This window comes from Anomaloglossus baeobatrachus, chromosome 2, assembly GCF_048569485.1.
Source record: "Anomaloglossus baeobatrachus isolate aAnoBae1 chromosome 2, aAnoBae1.hap1, whole genome shotgun sequence".
Taxonomy (NCBI): Eukaryota; Metazoa; Chordata; class Amphibia; order Anura; family Aromobatidae; genus Anomaloglossus; species Anomaloglossus baeobatrachus.
Genome location: NC_134354.1, coordinates 107972443 through 107999666, shown reverse-complemented (window position 1 = coordinate 107999666; position 27224 = coordinate 107972443). Strand labels below are relative to the sequence as shown.

The 27224-nt window shown below is 47.5% G+C and overlaps 1 protein-coding gene across 1 annotated transcript; it reads left to right on the top strand.

Moving 5' to 3' along the window:
* On the top strand, positions 1 to 26291 carry LOC142284364 (adenine phosphoribosyltransferase-like). The gene is made up of 6 exons (XM_075333193.1): positions 1 to 162; positions 7438 to 7583; positions 15081 to 15174; positions 18775 to 18921; positions 20724 to 20819; positions 24545 to 26291. The coding sequence occupies exons 1-6, from the start codon at positions 156 to 158 to the stop codon at positions 24700 to 24702; spliced, it is 648 nt and encodes a 215-aa protein (XP_075189308.1). The 5' UTR covers positions 1 to 155; the 3' UTR covers positions 24703 to 26291.
* Positions 26292 to 27224: the final 933 nt, after the last annotated feature.

The following is a 27224-nucleotide window of genomic DNA, read 5'->3' as shown; positions in this document are numbered from 1 at the left end:
TCAGGAGGCGTTCACCATTTACCCGCCCGTCACAAGGATATCACTGTTTCCCCTTATAGCAGCAGATGAATTTAGCTTGCACTTGAGTTACATAACTGGGCAAGGAACAAGCATAACAACCAGGAGCAAAGTTTGTGCCTACTCAAACTTTTAAAATGCCAGGTAAGATGAATAGTGCCGTGTTTGTGCAGGAAATGTGTGCGCTGCAGGGGATTTATACCATCATTGGCATAGACAGAACTGAATTAAGGAGGGAGTTATGTAAAATGTGCTGCAGAGCTGCACTCAGCTGCCAGACTCCCCCATCCCCCATCCCCCATCCTGCATGTGTGCAGATGATCAACCAAGTGTAAAGTTCAGAATCAGCTAGGAACACCCTGCCTGCCTTCTGCTTCCTGAGTTTTCCTCATTCTGTACTTACAGTATTCCTAGAAGTTCTGTGTTTGTAATCAAGGCATACTAACGGAGAAAGGGACGCTTGTACGTGATTACAATTTGTGTACAGCGCTATGGAATGTACTGGCGATATGTCACCTGAATGTTGCAGTTTTATAGGGCAAGCAAGCAATTAAGCGTTATGATTACAGGTAATAATCTGGAGAAATGATTGATGAACTGCCAGAAACTTCATATGGCGGCCACAGGCTTTAGCTGCAAGAAATTATCAATTGCTGAAAATGTGTCTATAGCGGTACGGGAGACAACCCACTGTAATGGTAGAGGGGAGATGCAGGTTTCGTCTCGAGCCTCCCAAACCCCGATGCCAGTTCCGGGTAGTAGTAAATACTGATATAAATGTTCCCGCTGAGCACACTAGCATAAAGCACAGTTTCCAACCTACACTTTATTTTATGGACCACTGTTATGCTCACAAGGCGAGCAAGGGATTTAGCGGACCCACTGGGCCACAGCACACAGAAAATCCAGAGGGGCTTGACTGCAGAACCAAACATGGTTTTCACCAGAGCCGCTAATTGTGAGGGTGTTACGCTTCAGGTATGAGACCAGGTGCCACTCTGGAAGACTGGTGCTGCGACGGCTGGCCACAGGGGTACGAGAGTAACAGTCTCTGGTGATGGGTAACAGCTGCAAAATGTGTCAAGGTTTCGTCCAGGATGGATGGATGGACACGGCAGTAGAAACTGGTAAAGACACTTTGTGGCAGTGAGTATTGTGGTTGGCAGCTGGCGTGGCAGGAGCCGAAGTCTTGGGATAGCAGCAGCAGTGTATCAGCAGAACACTAAAACACATAAATCAGCAGCATATAGCCCAATACAGCAGCAGCGGAGAGAACAGCAGCAGTGCTAAGGACCTGAGAACTAGCAACGTATCTGACTCATTGCCCAGGCAACTCCCATAGGGGAAGGGTGCCTTAAGTACCTGCAACCTCTCAGCTGACCTGAGAGGCACTTCCGGGTTAGGGTACACTGGCCCTTTAAGAAAATTGGCATGGCCAAACGCGCATCCTTTGGGCAGAGCCATAAAGCCTGTGAGGTATACACAGACTCTGGGATGCAGCAGCATGGGGAGGGGAGCAGGACAGTGCAGGGATGTCGCTACGTGCGTTACAACCACTTGGCCAATAATCCTGGGCGACCTAATATTTTTACAGACATAAACCATGACCCTTTTAAATACTACAGCTCCATGTCACGCCCTCAAAATAATGCCCAAGAGTCAGAAAAAAGTAGAGTTATATAGATAGAGTGTATGTAATGGTATAATGTTAGAATGATACATTCACGAATGTATACTGTAGAATAGTGACTGTAGCTCCACTCCTTCTTTCGGCCCGATCGGGACCCAGCTTGACAGTGTGATTGCTTGTTAGACCGGTTTCACATAACATTTTTATAATTCTTTACAGCCTCTTTTTTTATATTGTAAACTAAAAATGTCCTGTTAAAAACCAAAGCAATTTGAAGGGAATATGTCAGTATGATCAACCCTCCTAAGCCAGCTATGTGGGTATGTAGGTCATAGAAACTTGTACCTTGACAACTTCAACCGTATGTCTAATTCCAGAGAATAATATGCTGATGATCTGTTAACAACTATGGGCCAGAAAAAGATCTTCCCCCAGAGCTCATTTTAAATTAGTCGTTAGCAGTGTGAGACATGTAATGATTGACAGTCTGCTCTCATAATAACACACAGCTCTGCAGTGAGATCATAACTAACACAGTAAGGCCTGTTTCACACGTCAGTGAAAAACACAGACATTTTTCACTGACGTGTTAAAAACGCATATGTCTCTCCGTGTGCCATGATTCATGGCACACGTGTGTTCTCCATGTGCTATCCGTGATAGCACATGCAGATCAGATATTCCAAACTCACCTGTCCCCGCTCCTGCTCTCTGTGGTGCTGAATCTTTAGCTCTGCTGTGTCACTGCTGCTGCTGCTGCTTCCGGGTTGCGGTGCAGTCATATTCATGACAGTAATTAGCCGGCTAGGAAGCAGCAGGCAGCAGCGGCTGAACTCAGCAGCGCAGGAGAAGGGGAGTATATAAAGCTTTTTTTTGCAAATACACTTTTTTCTGGTGCGTGTTTCATGGATCACACCATAGTGTGGTCCGTGAGACATTAGTGATGCCAGAAAAAAAAAATGGACTTGTCTCCGTGCGGAAACACAAACACGTGTGTACGCCACATGGAGACACAGTCAGTGAAAAATCACTGATATGTGCACAGACCCATTGATCTTAATGGGTCTGCGTATATCCGTGATTCTGGTACGTATAAAAACTGTCACATACGTATCAGAATCACTGACGTGTGAAGGGGGTCTAAAATAGAGCTTCCAAAGTACAGCAGGAGTGTTGCAGCAGCACTTGTCCACTCATAGTGCTGACAGCTGTGCTGCAGAGCTATGTCTGATTAGAACTAACACAGTACAGCAGAGTTTAACCTTGTCTCATTACAAACACAACAAGTTGCAGTTGTCTTTTCACAGAGCTGCCATCTCTGCTGTACAGCCATCTCCCTCGCCCCCCTCCTTCTGCTCGATGTGAGTTGGAAGGTGAAGCAATATAAGAGGGCAAATGTAGCTATAAATGTTTTGTTTTGTAATGAGACACAGTTCACTTCTGTACAATGATAGCTCTGATCTCACTACAGAACTGTGATTATGAAAGTAAAGTGTCAGTCATTACATGGCTCACACTGGTAAAGCCTCCTTTCATTTATAATAAGCTCTAGAAGGAGATTCTCATGGGGATCTATAAACGGCCCATAGATCTTAACAGTGCAAAATGTTAATTTGTCTGGAATAGACATCAGATCACAGATATCAAGGTATCATTTTATTCAGCTTTTGATCTGTGTGTCCATATAGATGGCTTAGGAGGATCGATCCTGCTGACAGTTTCCCTCTGAGGGTATGTGCGCACGTTGCTTTTTACCTGCTTTTTACCTGCTTTTTTGCTGCTTTTTCTTCTGCGCTGTTTAATGCCAAAATGGATGTGTTCTTCTATTCAAGCAAAGTCTATGGGAATTTGGGTTTCTTGTTCACACTATTGTTGTTCAAAATGCTGCCTTTTTGAGGCAGAACTTTGGTCAAAAACTCTGCTTTTCAAAGAAGCAACATGTCAATTGTTTTTGCCATTTGGGTTTTGCACTGCAAAGCTGAGTTTTTGACCAAAGTTCTGCCACAAAAAGGCAGCATTTTGAACAACATAGTGTGAACAAGAAACCCAAATTCCCATAGACTTTGCTTGAATAGAAGAACACATCCATTTTGGCATTAAACAGCGCAGAAGAAAAAGCAGCAAAAAAGCAGGTAAAAAGCAGGTAAAAAGCAACGTGCGCACATACCCTAAGGCAGATATATGCATTTACTTTACATATATGTGGGCTCCATTTGTATTCTTTTTTTTTTTTTCAAATACAGGACATTATCTTTAAAAAACAGAAAAGCGGAGTGTCAGGCAATCACATGACACGTTTTCTGAAAAAAAAAAAGCAAAACCATTAAAAAAATGGATGCTAGCGTATGACAATAGGCTTGAATCTATCTCCCATAGATTATAATGTTATGAAAAAAATGTATAGTAAAAAAAGTATTGAAACATATACCGTATGTGCACAAACACATGTCAAACTGATACCCACTTCACACTCGTTTCTCCTCTTGTATTCTCTACTAAATACAATCGTATCCATTTTGATACTTATTTTCACAGTACAATGGATACATAAAGTACACAACAAAAATGTGGTGTGAAACAGACCTTGGTGTGTTGTTACTGCCCATGCCCAGTACAACCTAAGGCCCCCTTCACACGTCCGTGTCTCCAGTACGTGTTAGGTCCGTTTCCGTATGTACCGGAGACATGGACACATGTACTCCAATGTTATTCAATGTATGGAGTTACACGTGCGTTTTTCCATAAGGTGCGTGTGTCCGTGTGCGTGATACGTTTGTTTGTCCGTAAAACACGAATACATGTCTGTTTTCTGCACGGAACACGCACACATGCACCCAATGAAAGTTTATGCGTCCGTGAGCAACCGTACGTGACACGGATGCATCTCCGTATGGTCCGTGTACGTTTTGTGCTTTTTTGAAGCGATGTCGGTCAATCATTTTTTTCTGTGTATGTCAGTCAATCTCCCTCAGTCCGTCGGTCGGTCGGTTTGTCGGTCGGACTCTCTCTCTTGTCTGTTCCTCTCTGTGTGTCGGTCAGTCTCCCCCCTCTCTCATACTCACCATTCCCCGATCACTGCCGCGGCGCTGCACAGCTGTTAAAAAAACTCCGGCGGCTTTTACTATTTAGAAAAAGCCAGCCGCTCATTATTCAATCTCGTATTCAATGCTTTCCCCGCACACCGGCGCCTATGATTGGTTGCAGTGAGACACGCCCCCACGCTGAGTGACAGCTGTCTCACTGCAACCAATCACAGCCGCCGGTGGGCGTGTCAATATCGAGCAGTAAAAGAAAGAAAGAAATAATTTAAAAAAAACGACGTGCGGTTCCCCCAATTTTGATACCAGCCAGGGTAAAGCTAAACGGCTGAAAGCTGGTATTCTCAGGATGGGGAGCTCCACGTTATGGGGAGCCCCCCAGCCTAACAATATCAGCCAGCAGCCGCCCGGAATTGCCGCATCCATTAGATGCGACAGTCCCGGGACTGTACCCGGCTCATCCCGATTTGCCCTGGTGCGTTGGCAATCCGGGTAATAAGGAGTTAATGGCAGCAGCCCATAGCTGTCACTAAGTCCAAGATTAATCATGACAGGCGTCTCCCCGAGATACCTTCCAAGATTAACCTGTAAGTTAAAGAAAATAAGCACACACAACGAAAAATCCTTTATTTGAAATAATAAACAAAAAAACCTACCCTCGTTCACCACTTTATTAAGCCCCGAAAACCCCTCCAGCTCCGGCATAATCCACGTAGGTCCCTCGACGGTCTCAGCTCTGCTACATGAAGGTGACAGGAGCTGAAGTAGAACACCGCCACTCCTGTCAGCTCCACGCAGCAAATGAGGTGAGTAGCGCGATCAGCGATGACGTCACTCAGGTTACTCGCGGCCACCGCTGGATCCTCCAACTGTGACAGCAAGTCGCCCTAGTGACAGCGATGAAGTCACAGGTGAGTTGCGGTCTCGGTTGGAGGACTCCAGCTAGCCGCGGGTAACCTGAGTGACAGCAGCGCTAATCGCGCTGCTCACTTCAGTCACTCAGGGGATTAGCGGTCACCGGTGAGTCCTTCACGGGTGACCGCTAATCAGTACGCGACACAGACAGAGCCGCGGGATGACAATGAAGTCGGGTGAAGTGCACCCAAGTTCATTCTCACTGCGCGACACTGTCTGTCTGCTGTCAGCGGGCATATAGCAATGTCATTGTGCATCACACACGGAACATTTCACACGGACAACACACGGACATTACACTTACGTATCTTACGCACACACGGACATTCCACACGCACACACGGCTAGCATACACAATCACACGGATGTCACACGTACCAGAAAAACGGACAAAAAAAACGGAACACGGACCCGAAAAACGGCACGTAAGACACGCACGTGTTGTTCACGGACATGTGAAGGGGGCCTAAAAGAAAGAAAAAGTCACAAACAAGCAGTGCTATTTCCTGCCAAACACTATAGGTGTCAGAAAAGCATTTTTATTTTGCGATCCATTAATTTTTAGACAATTTTAACCTTATCACAATGTCTGAATGCCAGAAGCAATCGCATTATTGATTTCTATTTGATTAGTATTTGCTCAGAATCACAATGATACTGGCACATTGTACATATTGCAGCAGATTTACTAAAGTGGGTCACATTTATTTTTTTAAGACAACTTTAGGCCCTAGTTCATTAAGACTGTCATTTTGCATTCTAGGCTTAATGAGGGGAGTGCTGGAGTAAGATGAGCCAAATTCATTAGCAGGCAAAACTTGTTACATGGTGCGAAGGGCTGTGTGGTGGCCATAATACTTTTTGCAGGGCTAATAGGGGCTATTATACAGTGTGAAGAGGTGTGGGGATCATTATACTGTATGTAATCCCATTATACTGCATGGAGGGCTGTGTGGGGGATCATACTGTGTTAAGGTCACCATATTTTGCCTGGGTAATTGAGTGGGGGAACAGTAGGGTAATCATACTATGTGTGGAGGAATTCACTGTGGGTGTATTGTGCAGTGTTTTTGAGGAACTTTTGTTGGCATCACATTTTATGGGTGCAATGCAGTGGCAAAGCACCTATGGTGGCAGAGCACCTGACTGCTATGGGGCCCGTGAGCTGGGGGACCCCATAGCAGTCAGGTGCCCTGTTGCCATTTCATATTACAAGGCTAGTCCATCTGATCCCACAGATGAGCTATGGTGGTAAATATTGATGAAAAAGTTCATGTTGGCTATGATAGATTGCTGTGAAATCACAAATATGGGGCTGCATATCCGCGGTCTGCTCAGTCTCATGCCGTCTGCCACCAAAAGCACCTCAATTGGCTCATGAGAATCAGAGAAACCATGGGTCCCAACATTCATGTGGATACTACGTTCACCTATGGATCACTTACCCATATATTCCTGCAGACCAAGTAGCCCCATTCATGGTCATCAGTATTTTCTATTTAGAGTAACCACTATCAGTGGGATAATACACCCTTCAGCAGTGCAAAAAAATGTTCATGATGGTTTGAAGACCTCTAAAATCCAAGAATCTTCTCAATCTATGGAAACCCACCTCATAATTTACAGGACTTAAATGTTCTGCTTCTAACCTATTGGTTCTAGATAAGACAGGAATTCTTCCAAGATCCTATGAAGTCCATAGCTGTCGTACAATAGTGGACAGATGATATTTATGTTATGGCGGGTTAGTATACATATAATCTAATATTTTATTAATAATAACAGACTCCTAATATTCTAATAACTCAATAACATATTTTTTTTTAATACCTAAAGGATGCAACTCATCACTTTTCCACTTGGATCTTTACGAGAGTCCAGAGAAGAAAAATCAAGGCTGGTACTTGTCATTAATGGCTCCTAATGAAAAAGGACCAAATTATGCTTGGCTAGACCCATCAAGGCTCTACTGCCATCGGGAGGTTAGCTTCAACTCCATATATTGATGCATTATATGTCTTATATAAGAGGTGTGGCTGAATTGTATATAAGGCTATACAATAGAGTGCTTAAAATATATTCACCGATCACATTGTGTTATGTTGGCCATACACATGAGATAGTTGTCTGCAAAATGTACCTTCAACAGGCAACTATCTCTCGACTTTTCAATGCACATGAGCGATTGGGTTGTGCGAGAGTTTGTGTTTTTCCATGGAGAGAGAAGATAAATATGCTTTCAGCTTAATGCCTATGAAAACAAGGGTATTGTTGGGGTTACAACAGCCTCATGCTTATATCTCCAACAAATCTGTTGCCGGAGAGTTGGGAGGTCCCCTTCATATTTTTGTCTGGTGCTGTCAAAATCGAAGGGCTTGGATAACTTTCATTTAAAGGGAACCTGTCAGGTCCCTTATGCGTTCTAACCTACAACCAGGGTGATGTGTGGCCTAGAAACCCCTTCCTACCCATCCCTGAGTTGTAATATTGTGTAATATGAATGTATAAAGAAAGTTTTATTACTTACATGTTCCTATGTAAATAAGCAGAGGGTCTAGTCCCCAGGGTGTCGCATCGCCCCGTGGGCGTTTGCATGCTTTCCGTGGTATCACATCCCTGTGGGTGTGATACCATAAATTTACATGAGCGACGTCACCGTCGCTCCTTGAGATCCCGCGCATGTGCGCTTGCCATTCCCACAGCCTTGTTATTCGGTTTCTTGCTTGTCAGCTTCAAACGCGCACTGCACATGCTCAGAAGACTCCTGCAGTTCCGACCATACGCAGAGCGCGTCTGCAGCCAAGAACCAAGCACCCAGATAACAAGGCTGTGGGAATGGCACACACGGGATCTCCAGGAGCTGACGCCCACAGGGGCGTGATATCACGGAAAACATGCAAACGCCCATGGGGCAATGCGATACCCAGGGGCCTAGACCCTCTGATCATTTACATAGGGAACATGTACTGTAAGTAATAAAACTTTTTTTATACATTCATATTACACAATATTACAACACAGGGATGGGTAGGAAGGGTTTCTAGGCCACACATCATCCTGCTTGTAGGTTAGAACGTATATGGGACCTGACAGGTTCCCTTTAATGTGTATGTGGGCACTTAGTTTCCCACTTTAGACATTGTTTAATGTATAATAGATGGCTAGGGCCTGAGCATTGCCATAACATGTTAAGAGGCATCCTTCTAGTAATATTGGATTGTCCTTAGCGCACACCATGTTAGTATTGTTCACTTAATATGATGGCACTTATATTAATGACCTTCATGACAATTCTTGTATACTGCTTTTGTATATAATTTACCATAAACCATTACCAGATTTACTTATGTCAAAATGCCGTTGATCTTTCTATATTTATAGCTCACTCATCAACAGGGCTGTATTTTGCCTTCGTGCTGCCCTAGGCACTTTAAGTGGTCGCGCCCCTTAGTGACAACGTAACACTGAGTTTTCGCACACGACATCTGTTTAAGGCAGATCTACTCTGTAAAACACTTGAAAAAGTATCAATGAGAAACAAAGGGCACTAAACCCCCCCCCCAATGGGGATCACCACGGGCACATCAAAACATAGCATGAGTATAAAATATTCCCACCACACCGTCCCCACTTATATACTGTGACTGTCACACTGCCCCTAATAAACTACACACTGCCCTCCTTTATAAATTATACCCACCACACCTTCCTCAATTATGAAATATGATCTGCACATTGACCTCACATCATGCTGCCCCCTCCTCACAATGTCCCATGCATGCTGACCCCTCCTCACAATGTCCCATGCATGCTGCCCCCTCCTCACAATGTCCCATGCATGCTGACCCTTCCTCACAATGTCCCATGCATGCTGCCCCCTCCTCACAATGTCCCATGCATGCTGCCCCCTCCTCACAGTGTACCATGCATACTGCCCTCTCCTCACAATGTCCCATGCATGCTGCCCCCTCCTCATAATGTCCCATGCATGTTGCTCCCTCCTCACAATGTCCCATGCATGCTGCCCCCTCCTCACAATGTCCCATGCATGCTGACCCCTCCTCACAATGTCCCATGCATGCTGCCCCCTCCTCACAATGTCCCATGCATGCTGCCCCCTTCTCACAGTGTCCCATGCATACTGCCCTCTCCTCACAATGTCCCATGCATGCTTCCCCCTCCTCACAATGTCCCATGCATGCTGCTCCCTCCTCACAATGTCCCATGCATGCTGCCCCCTCCTCACAGTGTCCCATGCATACTGCCCTTTCCTCACAATGTCCCATGCATGCGGCCCCCTCCTCATAATGTCCCATGCATGTTGCTCCCTCCTCACAATGTCCCATGCATGCTGCCCCCTCCTCACAATGTCCCATGCATGCTGACCCCTCCTCACAATGTCCCATGCATGCTGCCCCCTCCTCACAATGTCCCATGCATGCTGCCCCCTCCTCACAGTGTCCCATGCATACTGCCCTCTCCTAACAATGTCCCATGCATGCTTCCCCCTCCTCACAATGTCCCATGCATGCTTCTCCCTCCTCACAATGTCCCATGCATGCTGACCCCTCCTCACAATGTCCCATGCATGCTGCCCCCTCCTCACAATGTCCCATGCATGCTGCCCCCTCCTCACAATGTCCCATGCATGCTGCCCCCTCCTCACAATGTCCCATGCATACTGCCCTCTCCTCACAATGTCCCATGCATGCTGCCCCCTCCTCACAATGTCCCATGCATGCTGCCCCCTCCTCACAGTGTCCCATGCATGCTGCCCCCTCCTCAGTGTCCCATGCATACTGCCCTCTCTTCACAATGTCCCATGTATGCTGCCCCCTCCTCATAATGTCCCATGCATGCTGCTCCCTCCTCACAATGTCCCATGCATGCTGCCCCCTCCTCACAATGTCCCATGCATGCTGACCCCTCCTCACAATGTCCCATGCATGCTGCCCCCTCCTCACAATGTCCCATGCATGCTGCCCCCTCCTCACAGTGTCCCATGCATACTGCCCTCTCCTCACAATGTCCCATGCATGCTGCCCCCTCCTCACAATGTCCCATGCATGCTGCTCCCTCCTCACAATGTCCCATGCATGCTGACCCCTCCTCACAATGTCCCATGCCTGCTGCCCCCTCCTCACAATGTCCCATGCATGCTGCCCCCTCCTCACAATGTCTCATGCATGCTGCCCCCTCCTCACAATGTCCCATGCATACTGCCCTCTCCTCACAATGTCCCATGCATGCTGCCCCCTCCTCACAATATCCCAATGATGCTGCTCCCTCCTCACAGTGTCCCGTGCATGCTGCCCCTCTCCATGAGCTCCTAACGCTGCCTTCCTCTTTTTCATAATGACACCTCCATGCTGCCCCATTCATCATACTAAGACCACCACACTAACGCTTATGCTGAGACACCTCTCCCACACACACACACACACACACACACACACTACCCCACTCTTGATATTGACTCCCCTACATTGCTCCACTCCATACTGAGCCCACACATGCTGCCCCTTCTCCATAATGAGCTCCCAATGCTGCCCCCCTCTCATTCTGAGTCCTTACACTCCCCCGCCATCGATTTTGTCATTGCACTATCCCTCAACCCTTGTCCTCTGTCTCTAGGATTGGCCCCTCTCTCCCATTCCCCCAGCAGCAGCCGCTCTCCCCCGCCTTCACCAGCAGCCTCTCCCCCAGCATCAGCCTCTCTCCCCCCAGCCCCCCCAGCATCAACCTCTCTCCCCCCAGCGTCCCCCAGCTTCAGCCTCTCTCCCCCCAGCCTCCCCCAGCTTCAGCCTCTCTCCCCCAGCTTCCCCCAGCATCAGCCTCTCTCCCCCAGCTTCCCCCAGCATCAGCCTCTCTCCCCCAGCTTCCCCCAGCATCAGCCTCTCTGCCCCCAGCATCAGCCTCTCTGCCCCCAGCATCAGCTTCTCTTCTCCCAGCCTCCCCCAGCATCAGCCTCACTCCTCCCAGCCTCCCCCAGCATCAGCCCCCCCAGCATCAGCCTCCACCCTCCCAGCCTCCCCCAGCATCAGCCTCCCCCCTCCCAGCCTCCCCCCTCCCAGCCTCTCCCAGTATCAGCCTCTCCCAGCATCAGCCTCTCTTCCCCCAGCCCCCCAGCATCAACCTCTCTCCCCCCAGCGTCCCCCAGCTTCAGCCTCTCTCCCCCCAGCCTCCCCCAGCTTCAGCCTCTCTCCCCCAGCCCCCCCAGCATCAACCTCTCTCCCCCCAGCATCCCCCAGCTTCAGCCTCTCTCCCCCCAGCCCTCCCAGCATCAACCTCTCTCCCCCCAGCGTCCCCCAGCTTCAGCCTCTCTCCCCCCAGCCTCCCCCAGCTTCAGCCTCTCTCCCCCAGCTTCCCCCAGCATCAGCCTCTCTCCCCCAGCTTCCCCCAGCATCAGCCTCTCTCCCCCAGCTTCCCCCAGCATCAGCCTCTCTGCCCCCAGCATCAGCCTCTCTGCCCCCAGCATCAGCCTCTCTTCTGCCAGCCTCCCCCAGCATCAGCCTCACTCCTCCCAGCCTCCCCCAGCATCAGCCCCCCCCAGCATCAGCCTCCACCCTCCCAGCCTCCCCCAGCATCAGCCTCCCCCCTCCCAGCCTCCCACCTCCCAGCCTCTCCCAGTATCAGCCTCTCCCAGCATCAGCCTCTCTCCCCCCAGCCCCCCCAGCATCAACCTCTCTCCCCCCAGCGTCCCCCAGCTTCAGCCTCTCTCCCCCCAGCCTCCCCAGCTTCAGCCTCTCTCCCCCAGCCCCCCCAGCATCAACCTCTCTCCCCCCAGCATTCCCCAGCTTCAGCCTCTCTCCCCCCCAGCATCAACCTCTCTCCCCCCAGCTTCAGCCTCTCTCCCCCCAGCCTCCCCCAGCTTCAGCCTCTCTCCCCCAGCTTCCCCCAGCATCAGCCTCTCTCCCCCAGCTTCCCCCAGCATCAGCCTCTCTCCCCCAGCTTCCCCCAGCATCAGCCTCTCTGCCCCCAGCATCAGCCTCTCTGCCCCCAGCATCAGCCTTTCTTCTCCCAGCCTCCCCCAGCATCAGCCTCACTCCTCCCAGCCTCCCCCAGCATCAGCCCCCCCAGCATCAGCCTCCACCCTCCCAGCCTCCCCCAGCATCAGCCTCCCCCCTCCCAGCCTCCCCCCTCCCAGCCTCTCCCAGTATCAGCCTCTCCCAGCATCAGCCTCTCTCCCCCCAGCCCCCCCAGCATCAACCTCTCTCCCCCCAGCGTCCCCCAGCTTCAGCCTCTCTCCCCCCAGCGTCCCCTAGCTTCAGCCTCTCTCCCCCCAGCCTCCCCCAGCTTCAGCCTCTCTCCCCCAGCTTCCCCCAGCATCAGCCTCTCTCCCCCAGCTTCACCCAGCATCAGCCTCTCTCCCCCAGTTTCCCCCAGCATCAGCCTCCCTCAGCATCAGCCTCCCCCAGCATCAGCCTCTCTCCTCCCAGCCTCCCTCAGCATCAGCCTCCCTCAGCATCAGCCTCCCTCCTCCCAGCCTCCCCCAGCATCAGCCTCCCCCAGCATCAGCCTCCCCCAGCATCAGCCTCCCCCCTCCCAGTCTCCCCCAGCATCAGCCTCCCTCAGCATCAGCCTCTCTCCTCCGAGCCTTCCGAAGCATCAGCCTCTCCCAGCATCAGCCTCCCTCAGCATCAGCCTCTTTCCTCCCAGCCTCCCCCAGCATCAGACTCTCTCCTCCCAGCCTCCCCCAGCATCAGCCTCCCTCAGTCCCTCAGCATCAGCCTCTCTCCTCCGAGCCTCCCGAAGCATCAGCCTTTCCCAGCATCAGCCTCCCTCAGCATCAGCCTCTTTCCTCCCAGCCTCCCCCAGCATCAGCCTCTCTCCTCCCAGCCTCCCCCTCCCAGACTCCCTCAGCATCAGCCTCCCTCCTCCCAGCCTCCCCCAGCATCAGCCTCCCTCCTCCCAGCCTCCCCCAGCATCAGCCTCCCTCCTCCCAGCCTCCCCCAGCATCAGCCTCCCCCAGCACCAGCCTCCCCCAGCATCAGCCTCTCTCCTCCCAGCCTCCTCCAGCATCAGCCTCCCTCAGCATCAGCCTCTTTCCTCCGAGCCTCCCGCAGCATCAGCCTCTCTCCTCCCAGCCTCTCCCAGCATCAGCCTCTCTCCTCCCAGCCTCCCCCAGCATCAGCCTCCCTGAGCATCAGCCTCCCTCCTCCCAGCCTCCCCCAGCATCAGCCTCTCTCCTTCCAGCCTCCCCCCTCCCAGCCTCCCTCAGCATCAGCCTCCCTCCTCCCAGCCTCCCTCCTCCCAGCCTCCCCCAGCATCAGCCTCCCCCAGCACCAGCCTCTCTCCTCCCAGCCTCCCCCAGCATCAGCCTCTCTCCTCCCAAATTCTCCCAGCATCAGCCTCCCCCAGCATCAGCCTCTCTCCTCCCAGCCTCCCCCTCTCTCCTCCCAGCCTCCCCCAGCATCAGCCTCCCTCAGCATCAGCCTCCCTCAGCATCAGCCTCTCTCCTCCCAGCTTCCCCCAGCATCAGCCTCCCTCAGCATCAGCCTCCCTCCTCCCAGCCTCCCCCAGCATCAGCCTCCCCCAGCATCAGCCTCTCTCCTCCCAGCCTCCCCCAGCATCAGCCTCTCTCCTCCCAGCCTCCCCCAGCATCAGCCTCTCTCCTCCCAGCCTCCCCCAGCATCAGCCTCTCTCCTCCCAGCCTCCCCCAGCATCAGCCTCTCTCCTCCCAGCCTCCCCCAGCATCAGCCTCCCTCCTCCCAGCCTCCCCCAGCGTCAGCCTCCCCCCATCCCAGCCTTCCGCAACATCAGCCTCCCCCCTCCCAGCATCAAACTCTCTCCTCCCAGCCTCCCCCAGTATCAGCTTCTCTTCCCCCAAGTCTCCCCCAGTATCAGCCTCTCTCCTCCCACCCCATACGCAGATCTCCAGTCTGCATTAGAGACACCCCCACGCTCCTTATGAATCTTCAGCTCTGCGAGCACTTACCTGCTCCAGGGCCCGCCGTCATCTTCCTGGCTCACGTGAGTATCCTCTTCTGACACCGGCTTCCATCGCGGCGTCCTCTGCGGCGTCCTGCTTTGAGCTCTGCATGTGAAATCCACACAGCATTGGACGCAGCACAGAGGAAGGAGCTGATTGGCGCGCCTGTGACCCCGGAAGTGCAGGCACCGGCAGTTCCGGGGTCAATCAGCTCTCTGTGCCCGGCCGCCGCAGTTTGTCTGCATTCGCGTCTTAATTGACGCGGATACAAATAAATAAAGGTGCGCCTCTCCCCCCTCCGAAAATACAGCGGATTTAATGAATGTGTAAAAAAAAAATTTTTTTTTTTTACTGCTAGAAGGTGCCGCCCCTTGCATCCTGCCGCCCTAGGCACGGGACCACGGGTGCCTAATGGTAAATACGGCCCTGCTCATCAAGCAAATTCATTGTCTGTACAGAGAATGCTACTCATTATGGTTTAGATAAATTATAAAACACAATATCTCAATCAATCCAATCAATCTATCTATCTAATTCTCCTATATAGGCCCTGCAGGACTGCATTGAAGATCTCCTGAAACCTTTTAAGAATGACCAGATAGATCTTGTAGCTGGGATTGATGCCATGGGATTCATTTTAGGTAAACGTTACACAGTATAAATTGTGTAAATTGATAAAATATGATGTTGACTATGTAGATCGTGGCAAGGATGGTTGATTCCCCTTATATATAGCCTTACTGCTGCTTTGCTGGAGTCTGGTTAAAAAAACATCCCCTTAAAGAATTAATCTCATGTGCCCAACAGAGATGAGCGGACCCGAGGTTCTGAGTTCGTACTGAACGTTACAAAAAAAGTAGAGTTTGAATTTTGTGATCAGATGCTTTACGTATGCAAACCACTAAAGCGAGCATTGCTGTGTTCAGGTACGCTCAGTGCTCGACTAAGTGAGAGCCGCTTGCAGTGTTTGAATGGATCGCACTTGGGGTAAAATCAGCATTATCAGATGTAGTGTGTACCAAACAAAAAAAAAAAAAAAAAAAGAAAAACCCCGTCCTCCCCCCCCAGGAGTGCTCTTTGTATGGCTGGCTGTATGTGGGCGAAGACCTGAACTGCCCAGTCACTGACTTCCAATGGGGTTCAGGTCATGTTCGGGCCCAGAACTGGGGTATATCTAAAGTCCGGCTGAACCGAAACTTCAAAGGGTCAGCTTCTCTCTAGTTCCTAATTAAAGGGAACCCTTCCCCAGGTTTTTCCCTTACAAGCAGTGGCCACCACCACTGAGCTCTTATATACAGCATTCCAGAATGCTGTATATAAGAGTCCAGGCCACTCTGTAGAACGCAAAAAAACCCTTTATAATACTCACCTAGGGAGTGATCCGGTCCATTGGATGTTTCTGCTCTCGGTCTGTTGCCTCTTCCATTACGTGCGATCTCCGTCCTCCTGCCCAGCCCCGTTTGCATGATGCATCCTTTTGGCATTCACACAGAGGCCACCATTGCACTCCTGCACATGCGCTGGTGGTCTTTGACCATTCCTCGCACCTGCACATTACAGTACTTTGCTCTGCTCTCAGCCGGGCAGATGAAAGTACACATGCGCAGAAGCCCTATTATAAAGGTGTTTTTTTTATGTTATATAGAGCGGCCTGTGCTCTTATATATAGTATTCTGGAATGCCGTATATAAAAGCTCACTGGTGGAGACCGCAGCTCATAAGGAAAAATCCTGGTGACAAGTTCCCTTTAATTTTTTCACCGATCACTTATCACTGCAGAATAAATGCGTTACTCCCTTTTCTGCCCTTCTCCTATTTTACGTAAACTTCACAAAACCATTTGAGTCTGCATTTAGGCCCTGTGCGCACTTACCGGATTTTGCCGTGGATTTGCTGCATGTTTCGCTGCAGAAAATGTTCATAACATCTCTTCAGTGAATCACCAGCAAAACCTATGGGAAAAAAATCCTGTGCGCACTAGGCGGATTTGACAGCTGCATGTTTTGCTGTGGGATTCCCGCAGCAAAAAAAATTGCATGTCAATTCTTTTCCGCACATCACTGCGGGATTTTACTCCATTGACTCCAATGTAATCGTGAAATCCCACAGGGAATAACGCAGGCAGCAAATTCTGTGCGGTTCACTGCGTTTTCCTGCGTTATTCCCTGCGGTATTTCGCGGTTTACCTCCGGTAATGTACATCGCTTGCCTGCGGTTTTGCAGGGAAGTGATGTCATTACAGGAAGAGGAAGCCGTGCAGAGAGTAAACACACACACAGATCACAGACACACACAGACATCACAGACATAGAACACAGACACAGACACATAGAACACACATAGAAAGCAAACGGAAATATAGAAAACAAAACACGTGGGCTCTGCTGTATTTTTACCTGCCAGCCGAGGTAAGCACACAGCGGCGGCCCGGTATTCTCAGGCTGGGGAGGGAGAGGGGCAGGGTTAATGTCCCCCGCCTCACTCCCCCTCCCGCAGCCGAGAATATCAGCCGCAGCTGCCCCAGGACTGTCGCATGCATTATGCGGCACTACCGGAGTGTCCCCAGCTCTTCCTGCAGCCGTGTAGCAGTGGCAGTCAGGGTAATACAAGGAGTTAATGGTGGCGGATCACCGCCATTAACTCCAGGCTTGATCATGGCAGCGTCTATGTGACAGCTGACATGATCAACCCGTAAGTAAAGTGAAAGAACACACACACCGAAAAATCCTTTATTTTAAATAAAACACAAACAAGCCTCGTTCACCCTTTTATTAACCCCTCCCGAAACAAAGCTCCGGCGTAATCCACAGCTCCGGCATCCTGCAAGGCTTGCATCCAGCCGCGACTGACACAGACACTGCTGAATGCAGCCTCGCAGCGAGACAGCAGAGAGGTAACTCCAGGGCATTTCCCACGGCCGGTAATGTGAACTCACTGCCGACCGTGAGAAATGCAGAGTGTGCTCACAGGGAATCTATCTATCCCTCTGTCTGTCTATCTATCTATTCTTCTATCTATTCTTCTGTCTATTTCTCTATCTCAAAATGAAATGACTTTTTTTTTTTTTCTTCAATGTGCTTTATTGCATTGAATGCAATAAAGCACATACCAACCCGCACGCGGCAAAACCGCGAACAATACCGCGGTAAAACCGCGGCAAACCGCATGCGGTTTTCGGGTGCGGTTTGCCGTGTTTTTTTTTACTGCGGGTGCGGTAATCTTTGAATACCTGCGGAATTTTCTTGAGAAAATTCCATTTTCCAGTGCGCACATAGCCTTATGTTACCGAAACTGCCAGCATTGAAAGTAGCAGACATTTAAGACAGATTGACTATATGCAAGTCAATCGGTGCTCATTTCAAGGCCCATTCACACCGGCCGATACAAATCATATAGAAAAGGACAATCATTAATAGGGTTGTTCTACCCCTATGTAGGTTGTATATTGTTGACATCATATACCCCAAAATATGCTGCTGCCAAAATTATTTTTTCTTTACAGGCATCAACTATCCAAACTGACAACAAATTAGTGTTTTGTTTTGTTCTATTGGTGACAAGTTTACACAAGCCAGTATTTGGAAGTGAGCGTTCAATTGTACAGCTGTATTAAATCCATATATGATCCTTATCTGTAATTGTTGAGAAAGTTTTCTTTGTAAATTGCAATTCTATGACATGCTTTCTAAAAAAATGTTTAAAAAATGTTGCTATTCCTACAAAACTCAAGAGTGTGGTTACAGTGGGGCTACCTGGATCCTTAAAAGCATTCTGGAGAAAGCATTAATTAAAAATATTCTGTTTTGCTGCCATTCAGGTGTCAGACAGACATCTGTCTGAGATGGTTTAGTGAAGCTGGCATTGGGTTCGACACAACGACCGTAGAGGTCCCTTACAACTCTCCCATTCTATGATTATAGCCTCACATTCAATGAGAGCGGACACTGAGCTCCTCCTAGTGGTGGCTGCCCTTTTAATCAATGATTTCTATGGTAGACCAACCCATCAGCCCACGCCACGGCTGTCAGGGAAGGCTGGAAGTTCTTGTTTCACCAACGATGGAATGCCCAAGGTGTTGACCCTTGTGCTAGAATACTAACATCAACACTTAATAATACTTTTTTAAAATATCTACTTTCTATAAAGTTAGCAAAACTAGTGTCTGAATCCTGTAGGATAGTAAAGTTTTTGGATTTAACAGATTTTGACTTTAGTATCTCTAAACTTTTCTTCTCAAACAGGAGCTGCCATAGCCTCAAATTTAGGAAAAGGGTTTTTAGCCATTAGGAAAGTTGGCCACCTATGTGTTAAGACATGTACCCAGTCGTACGTGGACTACTCTGGAAAAGAAAAAAACATGGAGGTCCGGACCGACGCAATTAAACCAGGTATGAGATCATAATTGAGATAATAAGATCAATATACAAAGATTTTCTAACATCACCCCACAAAAAAAAACTACACTCCTCAATATTTACACTGAAACAGCAGAAAATAAAAGTCGCGGGGTTATGGAATTAACACGATGAATAAACATGGTAATTATATGCATAATATAAAAAAATGGAAGCAAAGGATTCACACAGCTCAATTTATTTGGTCTAGAATATGAAGACCACACGCATACAAGTATTGGCTACCATAAATTAGGTTATTAATCCCTTCACGCTGTGGCCTTTGTCTGTGTTTTTTTGTTTTTTCCTTCCCTTCTACCAAGAGCCATAATTTTTTTCCTTTTCCCGGCAATACAGTATGAGGGCTTATTTATTGCGGGATGAGTTGTACTTTTGAATGACACCATTCATTCTACCACATGGTGTACTCGAAAATGTGAAAAAAATTCCAAGTATGTTCAAATTGCAAAAAAACCCTGCAATCTCACAATAGTTTATTTAGGTTTTTTTTATTTACATGTTCACTATGTGGTAAAATTTACCTGTCAGTATGATTCTCCAGGTTAGTACGAATCCGCAGATAAGAATGTATAGGTTTTTTTTAAGAGGTGAAAATTTTACTTTGCTTTTGTCTCCATTTTATGAGACCCATAACATATTTTTTTCGGGATATGGGGCTATGTGATGTATCACTTAGATTAGTGGCTGCAGCCATTTTGACACCGTGAAAGATTTTATGTTTTGTATGCATTAGTGCTGGGAGAGCTGCCCCCGCCCACACCAGGCTTTCAATGTACATATCCATAGACAGAAGCTACTACTCAGAAGACAAAAAGACTGGCTGCACTCCCAAAACTGCAATGTGAACAGGTGCATAACTGATCATGACATAACTCAGAAGGGGGCAGAGTCAGACTAGAGCTCACATGCTGCTGAGACCCACTAATGTTAACGATAAGAAGCTTAAACAAAAGCAGACTTTGAGATAAGACACACAGGGCTGAATTCTCTTTTAACTCTAAGGGTGTGTGGCCATGATCAGTGTTAGCAGCGTTTCTGATGTAGTGTGTTTTTGCTGCTTCCAAAACGCTGCATTGTACAGTACAAGCATAGTGGACGGGATTTCTAGCAATCTTGTGCCCACTGTGCTTGTTTTTCCGCAGCAAACACTGACCTGCTGTGCGGCTTTCCAAGCCGCAGCATGTCAATTGTTTGCTGTGTATTCGCATGCGTCCTCCATAGGGAGAACACAAGCAAGATACTGCAGCACACTGAACCCTGATCGTGCAGAAGAGACTCGCGGCCCCACAGGTCAGGACTCGCTGTGTCCAGGACGCATTGAGTCCTGATCGTGGGCACATACCCTTAAGGTGGCTTTACACGCAGCGATATCGTTAGCGGGAACGACAAACAACCTCCGTCCTGCAACAATCAACGATTTTTTGAAAATGAACGACGTGTCAACGATCAATGACAAGGTGAGTATTTTTGATTGTTAACGGCCGTTCGTTGGTGTCACACGCAACGACGTCGCTAATGATGCCGGATGTGCGTCACGGAATCCGTGAACCCGGCGATATATCGTTAGATACGTCGTTGCGTGTAACGGGGCCTTTAGGGCATGCTGTCTTCAGATTACATTGCAGACACCTGCTGATGGAGTCCCTTTTAATATAAAGGATTTATGGATAAATACAAATCTGAATGGCTAATAACCTCTGACTGAGATCCTTGGTAATAGAGATAATATGTGAAATTTAGAAAACACATTTCTCATGTCCAGGATATGTTTCTAGGTGTGCGAATTTTATTAGTGGACCAGTGGATTGAGACTGGAGGAACTATGAGAGCTGCTATCAAATTGGTGGAAGAACAAGGAGGGGTTGTTGCAGGTAAGAAACAAAATATTTAAAGAGATAAGGCATTTTCGATTTTTTTTTTCTCAGAACAAGAAGCTGCCATTGAAGAACTGTGCTCAGATGCATACCTCTATCATATTTTCTGCTGCATATTTTATATATTAGCTGATTAGGCTTTAATAGTAGTATAATAAAGCCTGTTTCACACATGAAAAAAAGGAAAGAAGAAGGGCCATATCCAGGACTAAAATCCAAACACTTTTATTTAATCATATAAAAATTCATATGCCGCTGGAATTCAGAGACTGACGCGTTTCGGACGTATTACACGCTCATAATCATAGATACAGAGAATGTAACAAAGATCCATTATACACAAAAATAAAACCACATCAAAAGTTAAAACCAATTAACATTAATGATTAACACAGCCATATTGAATAGTATAGCAGAATTGCAGATAATGCACAAAATTAAAAAAAATATTGTTGTAAATGTGTTCTGCAAGTCTTTTTTTATTTTTCTATTCATACAACCAATATATTTTAAATTACATGCATTGCAAAGAATACAATAAACATTTGTAACTTGGTGGAAGGAACAATATATAGTCACATCTTCCAACCCATTTTCAAACTTTATAGTCTGGTATGGCCGCTATGTAGACGATATCCTAGTGGTATGGTCTGGGTGCATGGCGGCCAGACCAGATTTTAGGAATTATTTTAATGACAATTATGTGAACTTACAGGATCAGACAAAGCAATAGAATTTCTTGACATTTATTTAGCGGTTTGTGACAATGGAACACGTGTGGCTTATTCTGTTTATAGGAAGCTGGTCAACGGCAGCTCTGTTTTAAGAGTTGATAGCTGTCACCCTATTCACACCATATCTTCTATCCCCTGTGGGGAGTTTGTCACGACGAAGCGTATCTGCTCTGACAGCTCGACCTTTGAAAATGAACCTGTCACTATCCGAAATAGACTGTTGCATAGAGGATATAGTGTAAGTAATATTATAATGACAAAGGAAAAGGCAAGGTTTTTTTTAGACAGACGTAACATCTTAATAAACAGTAATGAGAATAATAAATCCAATAAAGATAAGCATCTAGTTTTCAGCACCCCGTATAGTAACCAATTTAATAGTATTAGGAAGATCATTACTAAATACCTGCCTGTATTACATCAGGATCATACCCTGCGGACTATTCTTGATGCGGGTGTTCAATGTGTGGCAAGAAGGGGTAAATCTGTTGGTAATTTTGTTTCTCCCAGCATGTTTGTTAGTTCCAAACAATCAACTCACATCTGGCTGTCAACTAAAGGTTTCTATAAGACTATGGGCGTACTCTGTGGTTTTTTTTTCCGCGTTTTTGCGCATTTTTCCAGTGCAGTTTTGGTACCAAAACTGAACGCATTTCCTTGCCCAGCAAAGTCTATGAGAATTCATTTTTTGCTTTGTGCACATTGCAGTTTTTTTGGCTGCATCTTTGTGGTGACCACAAAGATGCAGCATGTAAATACTTTTTGTGTTTTGTCCCTGCGTTTCAGAGGACTGGCAGATCACTCCCCCACTGACTCGGGGGATTGATCCCTGGTATCTGGCCAGATGCCAGTCCCCATATAAAGTCTATGGGGACCAGAATCCAGCACAAAGGGGTCGGAGCAAGCGCTTCATACTTACTGAGTCACCGTGGCAGCTGTCACACTGCTCCCACGGCCTCTCATTCTTCTTCCCGGGCCACTCATTAGGCTCATACATATTCACTGCTTCCCCCGCCCACTGGCATCTGTGATTGTTGCGGTCAGATGAGCCCCCACGCTGAATGACAGCGTGTCTGAGTGGGCGGGTCTATATCGTACAGTAAAATAAATAAATTAAATAATTGGCGTAGGATCCCCCAAATTATGATACCAGCACAGATAAAGCCCAATAGCTGGGGGCTGGTATTCTCAGGCTGGGATTACCCATGTTTATTGGGTGCCCCCAAGCCTAAAATTATCAGCCAGCAGCCACCCAGAATTGCCGCATCCATTAGATGGAACAGTCCCAACACTTTACTAGTTACTGATGCGGTGGCAATCGGGGCAATGAGGGAGTTAATGGCAGCCCACAGCAGCCACTAAGTCCAGGATTACTAATGGCAGGTGTCTATGAGACACCCCATCACTAATCTGTAAGTGAAACTAATTACAAACACTGAAAAAATCCTTTATTTGAAATGAAGACAAAAAAACACACCCTTTCACCCCTGTATTAATCCCCAAAACACCCCTGCAGGTCCGACGTAATCTACCCGAGGTCCTACCACGATGCTTTCACCACTGCTACATCTGAAGCTCACAGCGAGTGCCATAGAACTTGACTGCCCACTGTGAGCTCCACATAGCGACTGAAGTAAGCCGCGCGATCAGCAGTGATGTCGCTCAGGTTAGTCGTGGCCACAGCTGGAGTCCTCCATCTGTGACCACAAATCACGATGTTCTATGGCACTCGCTGTGAACTTCAGATGTAGCGTTTTTGCCGCAGGTGCGTTTTTTGGGGGGGGCAAAAACGTGCATCTTTGTGGTCACAACAAATATGCAGCATGCCACATAGCCTAAGTGTTCTGGTGCAAAATGTAATGTTTGTGTTTATGCTAAAAGCATACTGACGGTAGATGATGATGATGATAACATTAAATGTATGATGAACTGCGATGGTACCTATGTAGATTATTGTGTTCTTTGCAATGTATGTGGTTTAAAATATATTGGTTGCAGAAGTAGAAAAATAAAAAAAAGACTTGCAGAACTCATTTACCATATTGAACAATGCAACACCAGGGGTTAGTAGGCATTTTATTGAAAAACATGACTGTAATCTGAATATTATGCAATTTTGTGCAATTGAAAAAGTAAGTCGACCATATAGAGGAAGCTTGTTGGATCATTAAAATGAACACCAAGTTCCCTAATGGGCTCAATAATAGAATGATACTATGTTCATTTATTAGGGTTTTGTGTATGTGCATTAACTGCTATTCTGCTATATGATGAACTGCGATTGTACCCATATTGATTATTGTGTTCTTTGCAATGTATGTGATTTCAAATATATTGGTTGCACAAGCAAAAAAATAAAAAAAGACTTGCAGAACACATTTACATTTTTTTTGTGTGTGCATTATCTGTTATTCTGATAGGATGAGAGTGCAAAGAGTTAAATTTCTCCTACTCAGGTGTTAATCATGAATGTTAATTGTTTTATACTTTGTATGTAATTTGATTTTTGTATATAATGGATCTTTGTTACATTTTCAGTATCTATGATTAAGAGAGTTTAATATGTTCAAAACGTGTCAGTCTCTGAATTCCAGCGGCATATGAATTCTTTTATGATTAAATAAAAGTGTTTGGATTTTAGTCCTGGATATGCCCTTTCTTCTTTCCTTGTTTTTCATACACATCTGTGAGCTGGACAGGTGGGGCATTGGACGAAGGTGAACAGGTTTGGATTTGCTGCATTGCAAGTCACGATATGCCTGTGTCACCTATACGTGTGGTGCACCTTCGCTTGACCCATACACGACAGCCTCATATAAGCCTATGATGTTCTGAACTTTGGGTCATCAACTTCATGACATTGCTGTTTATACTCAAATTGCGAAAAATGGATGTATGAAATCTGCCTAATAGGTGATGGTGTGAGGAAAGGGTGGAAGAGGAGTCATACACAAGTCATTGACTTAATCATTGTCTTTTTTCCTATAGGAGTTGCTACCATTTGTATTGAGGACAGTGATGGAGGCAAATGGGTGAGAGAAAACTACAAATGTTCAGACTGTGTCCCTGATGACATGAGGAGCCAGTTTAATGGCCATTTCTTGGAGAGCTTTCATGCCTTCCATGACCAGCAAAGCAATTCTTGACAAATTCCCGGGTATCATAGTGTCTGCACTCATCTGAATGAGTAGATCCACCTTGTAGCTCAATCTGTATTCCAATACCATGTTATCTGTCATAAGACTGACCATAAGTATTACCGGTATCATAAGGCCAGGTGTCTGCTTCTCCAAAAGCGGAAGGACAGATGCAGCCCAGAAATTGTTATCTAGGTCACAAGATGTCCTGGTGTCTTCATTCCTAGCTACCTCTTAACTACTAGTAGGGTAAAGAAGTGAGAGTCGGCAGTAGTAGTTCTTTACTTTATGTTACAAAACTGTGAACAATGTGTGCGACCTAGCGAGTCGGGAAAACGGATTGTCTAATGGAAATTATAAACATAGCAAAAAGGCAATGGTATATACCAGCCATGGTCATAGAAGGAAATACACAGACATGATGCAGCAGTCCCCTTAATAAAGGAGGTAACACATGCACAATACGGACAAAAAAAACACTCTCAACCCTCCCAGCTCATGGAGGGGTGATTGACCGATATGAGAATTGCAATAGAGCACAAGTCACACATGTGAAGCACAGGGCCGATGTCATGATTCGCCTCCCTATCCACATGGCTAGGGGGCGGAGCCTTCTCTCGGGCCTCACTTCTGGCCCCTGGATGCCTTAAAAGCTGACACTTCCAGTGAACCAAAGCTCTGCTTTGCCTGTGATTGCTGGTCCTGTGAGTGATATCCTGATCTGTCTGTTCCTGTGCCCCCGTGCCCTTGTCTGTGTTCTGTCCCCTGGTCATCCCTCCTGTCCTGTGTCCCCCTCCTATTCCCCACTCGGTTGCTTCCTCCGGTACTGACCTTAGCCTGACTTTGACTTTGCTTCTGCTTGCTCCTCCGGTCCTGCTTCTGCCCGTACGGTGTTTGACCCAGCCTGTCTCACTATTCCTCACATACCCTGCAGTTCTGCCTCTCAGCTTTGCTGATTAGGCAGTGCATGAGAACGCTGTGCATTTCCTTCCTGGTTCTCATTGCTCTGTGTAGTGTCGTCTGCTGCAGAGCTCTGGCTCCCCCTGGTGGCAGCATTACAGCCGAGCCAAAAGCCTAGTATTTGATTAGGCGGCTGCCCTACACGCTCTCAGTGCACCACAGAGGTACAGGCCCCTAATTTACAAGGTCACCATAGATGGGCCTGGCTGCACCCTGCAAAAAAATATATAAAAAATGTGCAGAAAAATAATATGAGGTATTGGTTTATATTTTGGCCAAAATATGCAAGCTTGCAGCCCAACTTCAAGGATCCCCATGTCTCGCGAGCCCCCACACCACTCGCAAGGCAGGCACTGGGCGATCACCCCGTCCATGAACTGGTAGGTTGAGAGTGTTTGTTTTGTCAGTATTTTGCACCTTTGTTACCTCATTTATTAAGGGGAACGGCTGCATTCTGTCATTTGCTTCTATAACCTTGGGTGGTAGATAGCATTGCCTTTTTGCTATGTCTCTAATTTAATTATTTTGGAATGTTTTTTTTATTTCCTTATTTCTTTGGCTATGGTTTTTATTTTATTCTATTGGAAATTAACTTTACCTGCCTAATAATAAAATAAAGAAACACATTGTCAACTGAATTCAGTCTCTTATTGCTCAAATTGTAATGGTGGCTCAGTGGTTAGCACTGCAGTCTTGTAGCGCTGGGGTGCTGGGTTCAAATCCCACCAAGGACAACATCTGTAAAGAGTTTGTATGTTCTCCCCATGTTTGCATGGGTTTCCTCCGGGTTCTCTTTTTTTCTCCCACACTCCAGAGGCATACTGATAGGGAATTTAGATTGTGAGCCCCAATGGGGACAGTGATGAAGAAGTCTGTAAAGGATGGAATTGATGGCGCTATATAAGCGAATAAAATAAATAAATATACAGTCAGTATAAAAGAGCAGATTTACTGTTATTAGCACTTATGTTTCCCCTCATTAAAATAACATTTACCGGGGCGTGTCCTGGCCATGAGGGAGTGAGGTTGTGCTTTGCCTCAGCTCCCCCTTATCTCCCAGGAAATCAGCTGCTACATTAATTTTTTCGGCCCTCTATCCCGGACTATGAGCACGAGGAGGCGGAGGGGAGCTCAGGGACACCTTTCCAGGCAGAATCGAGGCAGCATCCAGCGATTTCTGGCTAAACCAACAGTGGCACGGATGGAGCGGGAGGGAAGTAAGATGGCCGCTGGCCCTGTCAGCTATGCAGCAGTGGCGGCGGGGGAGGGGGTGGAGGTGCACGGAGTACCTGTCAGAGGCCCACAGCAGAGAACAGCCCGACGAGCAGAAGGTGGAGGCAGGAATCCAGACAGTGACAGATCCTGTGCAGCTGGAGGAGAAGTGGGGTTTGAGGAGCCAGGTACTCGGAGGGAGCAGGCTCTGGTGTCTTCACAGCATGGGGAGCAGATCCTGGCAGTGGGAGAGGAGGTGAACAGGCGGCAGGTGAGAGGCCTGGGCCTTGCAGACTCTGCAGCTTCTCCTGGAGGAGGGGAGAGGGATCTGACTTTGCCCCTGAGCCCTTCACTGTCAA